This window comes from Argentina silus (genome assembly GCF_951799395.1).
Source record: "Argentina silus genome assembly, chromosome: 7".
NCBI classification, from domain to species: domain Eukaryota; kingdom Metazoa; phylum Chordata; class Actinopteri; order Argentiniformes; family Argentinidae; genus Argentina; species Argentina silus.
The window spans coordinates 10,061,986-10,072,160 of NC_139661.1; the positions used below are offsets into that span (position 1 = coordinate 10,061,986).

Here is a 10,175-nt window from a genome sequence, read left to right on the forward strand (position 1 = left end):
GCTGTTATTAAAGTCATTTATAGTCTGTGGAGGGTGGTTGTTATAAGACAGAATTGCTCTAGTGCGAGTTAGGATGCATAATAACTCAGCATAGTGCTGAAATAGTTATTGGTGTTTTAACACTCTTCCTACCCATGGCTGGAGACTTAGATGAATTGCTTTATTTTCTTGTTTACATAAGTTGTCGTGATTTATTCAAGTTTGTCTCAGTTTTTTCAAGCTAGAGACCCTTCATTATTTTCCACACTTTGTGTCCTGTCAGGACTGACAGATGACCTGCCTTTCACCTTGCCGACACCCCATGGAGGTGACGCATTGTCAATCAGAGATCATTACTCAACTTCAATTGAGAGTGGGGCTGGTGAGGATTGCGGGGGGCACTTGCTTATTAAAGCCCTCATAAGAGAGGAGTGGTGACATCAGACTGTTGTTGTGCGCCTCTGGCTGTCACATCGCAATTGAGCCCATTATTTATGGGAAGGAGGGAAGAGAAGAGTGGAGGGGGCTGTCAATGCACATGAGGGGTAGAGGGGGACAAAAGACAGCGGGACAATACAGGGGCTCATGAATATCAATCTGGCCAGCTTCCATCTGCTGTGTGGAGGAGACAGACTCTTGTCCTAGTGAAGGAGGCAAAGGCAGAGAGGCTCTCCTCATACTGGACCCAAAGAGTGAGGGGGACACTGGGTTCTGAGAGCAAGTGAACAACAGCCCAACCCAGACAGGGTCACCTGTAATAGGGTGTACGTAACCAACACAGACATGCCATCCCATTTAATTATTTATTTTATCAACATTAAACCAGTCCTTTTACAATTTAAAAATATGAACAGAGCCATAAAGAGTACTGGCAGTGAGTAAAAGGAAAAACTCAACAAAGCTTTGAATCCTAGGATAATGTCCAAAAATATTTTGCTTACTCTGGTGGGTTGTTTCTGCACCCTCTTTATTGAGGGTTATGAGTTGATGAGCATCTGTTTTTTGTCTGACTGTGGCTATTGTGGTTTTGGGTGTAACTAAGTTTGCAATGTAAAATATGTAGTCTTTGTTATGATGTAAATATTATCACAAACAATCAATTGACAAACAGCAGGAGTGTCAGCAGTGAGTCAGAGCAGAGTGTTGGATGTCTAACAGCATCCTGAGGTAGATATGACAGCCGTTGGCACAGAGTGTACATGCTCTTTGGCTGTTGATGTGTCTTGTCTCAGTTGAGGGCTGGGGCCTCTGTCTATGTGTTGGCTGTGTCAGTGACAGGTCCCCAGCGCCCTGCCTGCTCATTGGGACAGAACTGACAGTCGGGGTGAGCTTGGGGCAAGCCCTGTCACTCACCAACCGTCTGAGTATTGTCTTCTAGTCCCTGCCCTGCTCCTCCCTCTGTCCTCATCATGGGAGCCATGGAAGATGAGCCTTACACAGGAATATAACTTTGGCATTCACACATCACAAAGAGAAGGACAACCAATGCACACAATGCTTTCAAGCCTATCTTTCGGTAGGTTATGTTGTCTATAAAGGTTTAGTACTAACATTTACTTCTTAAATTCCATCACTTGTGTGAGCTATTTGTCCAAAAGAGATTATTACACATGCCACAGCTGCTGATTGCCTATACCCGGGTAATGATTAGGACTGCGACACCAGAAGATTGAGTCCACCCTCACCTCAGACCTTCTCTAGGTCTCTACAGTATATACTGTACATTATCTACTGTAGACATGAAAAAAGTAAAAATGCATTCTAAACTATAGCGTGAAACAGTATGCGTACAGTATTTGTATTTCAGCATTTAGGGAGTCTGGCTGTATCTATGGGTGTGGTAGGGAGAAAATAGATGGAAAAGAGTGGTTTTGTTATGTAGGTGTAAAGGTACCAGAGGAGGAACTGCGTCTGGTTGCCTAGGCGTGTTGGCTTCCTCACAAAACTCACGCCTGCAGGCATGGCTCCGCCTCTTTCCCACCGGATCAACTTTCTTCTGCAGAGGAATGAGACGCAGACACCTCCTCCAGGCTGAGACATATAATCTGGGCCTGTCAGGGCCTTTATCAAACAGGATCAACTGGTGTGCCAAGCCTTTCTTCCCTGTCCCCATGGGCAGGAGGATACCTGTACTTGCATTCCTCCAACACATCCCAGTCCCAAGAGCCATATCTCCTATCTTTTATGGCTGTTCGGCTCAAGAGGGGAGGTGGCTACTCTACAGTCCTGATAGCAAGCTAAGATAGAAACATGGTGTTGAGTTGTAGGATTTTATCCTCTTCTCGGATAATTCAGTGAGTCTCAAAATATCAACACCGAAATACTAAACAGAAATGCTCTGTCCCACTGTCTTGAAAATGGTGGGAGTTGATATCCAGACAGACAAGAAATTGATAAATCTACCAATTCAGTGGTATGATAATAGTAATCTTTTATTATGTTTAAAAGATGAAGACTCCAGTTATTGATCCCCTGACAGATTGGTGTGGATGGTGTCAGATGGGTCCTAGAGGATATCCTGCCCTCCCTGAGGGAGCTTTTCTCAACTTAGTCATTTCCCGGCTGCGTTTGAGTGTTCCCACTGCTAGTCCCTGTGACGAGATAAGGGAGGGTATGAATCAAAACAGGGTGGTTGTGCACAGGACTCTAATCATATCACTTGCCCCTGAGCCATATGTCTTTGTACTCTCTTTAATTGAATTGAGTCTGAGATGAGATGAGATTGCCTGACATACCTTCCAGTGTCTTGTTGTGAGCCTCAGCATGAGAGCAGCGGGGACAGATGCCATACTTAGGTTTGGAAATGGTTTTGTTCCAGTTGTTGTTATGTTCTGTGACAATGTCTGCCACAAACCAAGGGGACATATAGTACCATCTTTCTGCAGAGCAGCAGATAACATTTCAGCCCACCTGAATCCTCTCAGATGTGTTCAGCTCTGTAGCAAGCAGGTGTCAGTGTTTTATCCATGGTCTTCACCTTTATTCCCTGATATGAAATAATCAGAAGCTTTATGGGTATGCTTGTGACATTTGGATTGCTTGTAAAAGACAGTCTCATCAAGCCTGACAGATTTGTGTCCAACAGGACAGTGACAACAGTGACAAACACTTACCTTATTGGATTTCTGGGTCACGTGTTTTACATCTGAGGCTGAATGCATCGACTCCTGACTCACCAGGTGATGATGCAGCCTCCTGGGCTTCTGATGTCATCATGTACCCTTGAGCTAGTTTGGCCTTCAGATTCAGTGACACCTATCAGCATGTTACTAGATAAGGCAAGGTAAAGACTCATTTATGCCTTGTTTACTGGTATGGCTTGTTTGCACCTTTTCCTGTCTTTGGATATCCACTTTGGGACACACATCCACCAGTTTCATCTGTTTATCTGTACAGACTTACAGTACAATATGTAATTACTATGTTGTTAGTATTATTACTTGGACTGATGTCTCCATAGCATAGCTATAGACGGACACACTTGTATGTACATGTCGGAACATTGCTGAGTGAGACCCTTGTGTAAATACAATACTGTACCTGGGGGCAGCTGGGATTTTCCGAGAAAGAGCACTGGAACTGAGGTGAAACGGGAAGCATCTCGCTTCCTATTTTCTTCTTCGTATGAAGCCAAGAGAGGTAAAGCGGGGAAAGCCAAACAGATGTGGGAGCAAGGACAGAGAGCCCTTTTCAGCCTGCTTGGCCCAGAATCAGGATGGGATGTGGGTTTGAAGCTGAATTTAAAAGTCCATGTTAAACAGTGTACTGTAAGACTCATGCCAATGACGCACAGTAGTAGTTATCCAAACATGTAGGATCTCCACAGGTAACAGGCCGGGGCAATGAGGTTACGGAAAACGGTCCAATAGAGAGGTGAACAGCTCTGATTTATAATGCACATGTGCCACACAGGAGGGGGATGGGGGGGCGTGAGTCTAGTATGAGAGAAAAGAGGGCTCTGTATTTCTGAACTGTAACTTGCCAGGTTTGCCAGACTCAACAGAGACTTTTAATACTGCTAGGGCAACGTTTTCCAGGTGGGTGTGAGAGGCTGTTGTTTCTTGTCTCGGACCTCATTTGCAGAAAAGCTGAAGTGTTTAAATAAAACAAGGCCATTCCAGAAGCACAGCTGTTTACGCTATACCTGTGGGAGACGTGCTGACTGGGCCGGGGGGGCCTGCAGGTGCTTGTAGGAACACGTCTAATCTCAGTCTTCTCTTCATTGCTGTGACAGTGTGTGCTACAGTGGCCTGTTGTTTTGTCTAGAGAATGGCACTCTTCACACACAGATATACTGGACCAGCATCTATATCTGGACTCTGAGGGGTGAACTCTTAATCAAACAAAATGACTAAATGTTCTAAAACAGTATCCTGTCTTTGAGACAGTCAAGAAAATCCCCTCTATGTGTCTTAGGTCAGGAGATCACAAGAGGTAGGACTATGGGCCTATAGTGACTAAAAAGCCTGACAGAGTGCGCCATTTCAACTCTCAACTCTCATGCACTTGAATCTTCTAGAGCCTATGCAGACTTTAAAAAGGGATAAACATCAGGGTAAAAATGTATATTGCCCGGTTTTCGTAAAAGTATGAGAATATACGTAAGAACAACAATTGTAATTAAGTCATTAGACCGTGGTAATGATGAACAATAGGATAACCTATTAGTTCTCAGGTTATGGTGGTTGTAGTAGTTTAAACTGCACTCTTCCATTCAAAATGCTCTCAAATGTATTGTGATTGTTGACGCCATGGAGATGACTTGTTCCTGGGCTGACACTGAATGGAGCACTGTTGAATGTCACATGGGGTCCCTCTATAGGCCGTCTGGAACAGAGTGTGTGTTGGGACCTAGGCATGATAATGGTAGACAATATGCTGCAGACTGAAAGGTGGTTGCTATCTGCTTGTGACAACAGTGTTGTTGTGTGAGACAGCTGGTTGTGCCTGGCACTGAACATCTCTACCCCTGCCACCTAACTTTTGCCTGCTGGAGACAAAAGCTCTATTTGATGGGCAATAGCGCCGCCTTGTGGTGATGTGGCCCATGTAGTGACATGTCGAGTGCACCCATTCTCCATGGTTGAGGGACTGTACTGTATGTTCTTGCATATTTGGGTTGTTGTTATTCCCTAATTATCCAAATCTGGTGATACTAAATAGCTTTAAAGGAATCTTTCTCTCTGAATTGGAGGATACTACTTCTTCAGTACCACAACATATAGATACTGCAAGTTTAAATGGGGTCAGCAGCATGTAGCTTTCTCTGAAATACAGTACCTACTGCAGTATTTTCTCAGTACTGTGTTATCCTTATGCAGACTTTAGTTTGTGACCTTTGTGTTTCAAAACATTCCTCCTCCATCCTATCCTAAGATTATTTTCCTTTCCCTCTACCTGCTCTTCCCTTTAATTTGCATTGCTCTTTTATGTCACCCCCCCCACACTTTTTATTGAAATGTTTAAGTGTTATTTCTCTCAGTGTCTCCATTTCTCCACCCCTGATAGCAGACTCAGGGAGCTGGGAGTATCTGAGGTAGTGTGTGAAGATACTATGCCAGAGCTCCATCACCCTTCCTTCCCTTCCTGCCTGGCCTGACATGAGCCACTGCCTTATTCCTCTCCCCTCCCCCCTGCATTGCCTGCCTGCCTGCATGCTGTCGTTTTAAGGCTTCTGAGTGCGATGGTAAATAATTCAGTGTCAGCGGCGCTGCATACAGGTCCTAGTGCGGGAAAACGCAGCCTCGCTCCCGCAGTCTGCGCTCTGACAGCAGCTCTACAGAGAGCACTCACAGATCCAGGGAAGCTGCAGAGCACACACACACACACACACACACACACACACACACACACACACACACACACACACACACACACTCACACTCACACTCACACACAGTCACACTCACACACACCCACTGAGGATACCAGGGACTGCCCTCTCTCTCTCCGCTCTGTCTTTGTGTGTGTGTCTCTCTCTCTCTCTCTCTCTCTCTCTCTCTCTCTCTCTCTCTCTCTCTCTCTCTCTCTCCTCCACTCTTCACAGTCCTTCGATAGCTCAGTATCATCACTACTGCTGTTGCTGCTGCTACTACTGAAAGGTAACCAGTGGATTTTTGCTTGCCTTTCTCTAAAGGGAAAACAAAACTTCTAGAAGCTCAGCAGCCTTTGTTACTAGTCCCTGTCCATCTGTCCATCCCTGAAGGAGGAATGCTTGATGCCGGATCGAGAAGGGTCCCGGGATGGCTGAGACTGCTCCGCTTGGCCAGCCTATGTCTGCTTCTCTGTCTGGTGGGGGAATCTGGGGCCAGGAGAGCTCCCAAGATCCCCAGATGCCCCGCCACCTGCTCCTGCACCAAAGACAGTGCATTCTGTGTGGATACCAAGGCTATCCCCAAGAGCTTTCCCCCTGGGATCATCTCCCTGTGAGTAGAGTGCTGATCAACCTTTGTGTACCTGTCCCTCTTTTTCACTGCTTTTTGGTCTTTACCCTTTTACATAAAAAATTTAAAGTCAGTCTTTGATGATGTGCATGATGAGTTACAGAATGGATGATCTGTGATGTCATGCATGGTACAACAGATGACCTCATCGCTCATGGACTCGCCTGTTGACATTACATCACACAAACCTATCCTTCTATAGACAATTTCTAGGTTTATGATATTCTGTAGTATATTTGGGGTTATTAGAAAATAATAGTTTATATTAGGAAAACATTGGTAATATTTCTATCGAAGATTTTCCTGTCGTTATCTTCTTGTTGCGTGCTGTGTCTCTGAAAATAGCATTGGCATGACATTTACGATAGAATGATTGAGAGGTGTTTGTACTTATGGTTATTCTGTGCCTGTGATAGAATTGGAGGAGACCTCAGAAGAATGCAAAGGGTAGGCTGACCATGGCCTCTGTGTTTTGATGGACAGGGCTAGGTCAGCCCTGACATGCTAATAAAAGCAGACAAATGGGCACTTTGTGTCCCTGTGCCACTGGCTCTCCTCATTCTTGGACACAAGTCAGGAGCTGGCTGAAACAAGCCTACGTTTTGATTGGAGTACAGCAATGGGACGTGCTGTAGCACTCCTGGGAGGCATACTTACAATAGATTCACATCTCAGAGCAAAAGAGCTGCCTGTCCTCAGAGAGATTGTAACCTTACGAAGGGCAGACACAGATAGTGGGCACTCTCACTAAGTGAAGTGCTCATAATGAAATAGAAAGCAATAGACTCAATAAGGTTATATTCTACAAAGAATGGAAAATACTGTGTTTACTTTGACTTCAGCTGATATTGATTTGAAATGGATTTTCACTCTGGAATTAAACAGTACAGTATGTGCTTGTATTTGAAGAGCCCAGGGAATTCAAGAGCACAAGCAGTACCAGGTGGAGGTGGCCTCATTTTACAATGGGGAAGATATGAACATGTGAATTAGGAAACTGTGTCCTAGTTAAAAGATATTTCTCCTTTCTTGAAATCCAGATAGGAAGACAGATTGACTGCGACCCCTGGGAGCTCTTGATAACACATAATGTTCAGCATGTTCAGTGGTTTTAACAAGTTACGTCAATATATTGATCGTGCTCTGCGAGGAGACATTCCCATGCAGGCCCTGCTTGTTGTGATTAAACGTGCAGTACCACCGTTCATGAGCTCCTCAGGTTTCCCAATTCTCAAGACTGAGATGCAGACATCAGAACATTTTCACTATAAAGCTATGTTTACAATATGCATGTCTGATCACATCAAACATCACAAAGAGCTCTGAGGCTGGTACCATGACATCTGAATCTTTAGATGACCAAGAATAATGACACGGTGATTGTCTGTGTTCTTCAGGACAATGGTGAATGCAGCATTCACTGTGATCCCAGAGGGAGCCTTCTCCCACCTACACATGCTGCAGTTTCTGTGAGTATACAAACATTCCAAGGAGGCTGGTGGGGGTATAAATCTGAGGATGAGCTCATTGTAATGCATGGAACGGAATTCAATTCCATGCATTACAATAAGCCTGTCCTCGGTTTTCTGCCTCCACCAGCCTCCCCTGATACATCCATGCCTACTATCCAATCATCTCCTTTCCTCCCTGTGACGATTTAGATTAGAACAAATAGTCTCATCACCTCTTGAGGCAGGTATGGCTTGATTATTTATATGCAGCATTCTAAACTCTCTCTGAGACTACCATCCACAACCAAAGGTTTTAAGCTAGACCTATTTTGCTTGTCTTTTTGGAAAGTGAAATCAACATGTACATGTAGTACATGGAAGTTGGAGGGCTAAACACACACTGTAGTACAGTAGCAGTACAAATCATCTGGACTAACCTTTATTATTCAGTGACAATATAAGGAATACAAACACAATGCACAATACTCTTCAAATATATTGTTATTGAAAACAGTGGTGACATAGCAGTAATGAGAGTAAAGTGGCTCTGTATCAGTGTCATCGCCAATGACTGACTCCCTTCAGTTCTCTTATGCTTAACAAAGGGTCATCTGTCTACACAGACTCAATGGAGTGTGTGTGCGTGTGTGTGCAAGCGCGTAAGTGTGTGCGTCTGCGTGTCTGAGTGTGTTTATATATTGTGATTTTGAGCTTTTATCCAAGCTAAGTATTTTGAATAGTCATCTGTTCCTTGGAATTTAATTGCTCTCCCTATGTAAATACGCATATGAACACATACTTGTTTCTCTCCAGCAGTATTTTTTGTACACTTTATGTTCCAAACGTTGAAAATATTAATTGAATCAGATCTAATAACTAATATTGTAAACCAACCACCTCTTTCTCTTTATCTCTTTGCAGTCTGCTGAACTCCAACACTTTCACTGTGGTTGCTGATGATGCCTTCGCAGGACTATCACACCTGCAGTACCTGTAAGTCTCCCACTTTGTGTCCTTCACAGATATCAACAAACACAAATAACTGACATTGTGAGGATGAGTTGGTGCCCATCTTGTGCCCATCTTGCCCATGCCCATCTTGTGCCACTCTCAGCCAGACATGGATTGCTTAAGTAATATTGAGTATTGATCCTTCACCAACCATGGAATGCAGCTCTGCCTTGTGAGGCCTGATAGAGCTGAGCATGCCATTTTGTTAATGGATGGGCTGTAGGAAATATGAGTTTACTGATGGCTTTGCGTTTGCTGCTTTCCATGGAGGCGATGCATTAGGCTCTATAAAGTGATTGTGTGGCTCTGGCTGCAGCCCAGCCCCAGGCCTCTGCATCACCAGCTACCCTAGGTGGCTCCTCACCGTGAATGCTAATGAACTCCTATCTTCATATCCAGTGCTCCCCTTCATATCCAGTGCTATGAGAGAGACTGCAGACTGGCTAGGCTTACACTGGCTATCCTGTGTATGTCTCCTCCTTTCAAAGTGAATAAAGAGAGTGCATCTGGGTTCAATTGTAGATAATTACAAATAGCTAGATATCATCATGAAATATTGAGGTGTTAATGGAAAGTTCCTTTTCTGTTGTTTAATAATGAGTTAGTGATATTATGATAAGCGCTAATGTTGATACCGGAAGATCTGTACCATTACTTAAGTGGCTCAACTCCAACATATTTAACTGTGATACTGGACTTATGATAATATAATAATAATGCTTTGAAGAATTATTCAGAGGCACAGTACATAGCCTGACTCCAGATTTAAAGCATGCTCCGAAGTATACCTGCTGAAAGAATCCATTAGAAAAATGTCAGAGAGGGTTGTTGTTTTTAATGTTTTGCATCACACCAAGAGAATGGTCGTCTCTAGACCCCCCCCCCCCTTTTCTTCTACACTACTTGGCTTATCCTCAAGGTCAGTATTCTTCTCACTGCAGACCAGCCAGGCCTAGGCCCATTCCCATTATAGCTGTTTAACATTCAGAAAGCATTCCCTGCCAGCTAAATGAAATCTTGCACAAAGTTTGCCGGGCATGGTCCCCTTAGTAACAGGCTTTACAAATAAATAAATAAGGGACAAGTGGAGAGACAATTACGCTAAAAGGTTCAATAAGACAAATGTTGAAAAGAGGGTTGTGGAATGTACATGGAAATCTATTTCTAATTATATTGACAAATGACGCACAGTTCTATCACAAGGCAGGATCCAGTTGTATCTTTATTTCAAACTATCTACCTATTCTCTTATTATTATTATTATTATTATTATTATTATTATTATTATTAT

The 10,175-nt window shown here is 43.7% G+C and overlaps 1 protein-coding gene across 1 annotated transcript in view; it reads left to right on the forward strand.

Annotated features, from left to right (window-relative positions):
* Window positions 1–6,189: 6,189 nt before the first annotated feature.
* lgi3 (leucine-rich repeat LGI family, member 3) overlaps window positions 6,190–10,175 on the forward strand; it is a gene marked incomplete at both ends in the record, with an annotated part of 6,119 nt that continues 2,133 nt past the window's right edge. The window contains 3 exon segments of the mRNA XM_083673142.1: window positions 6,190–6,404; window positions 7,820–7,891; window positions 8,795–8,866. Of these exon segments, the coding sequence (XP_083529268.1) occupies window positions 6,190–6,404; window positions 7,820–7,891; window positions 8,795–8,866 (359 nt within the window).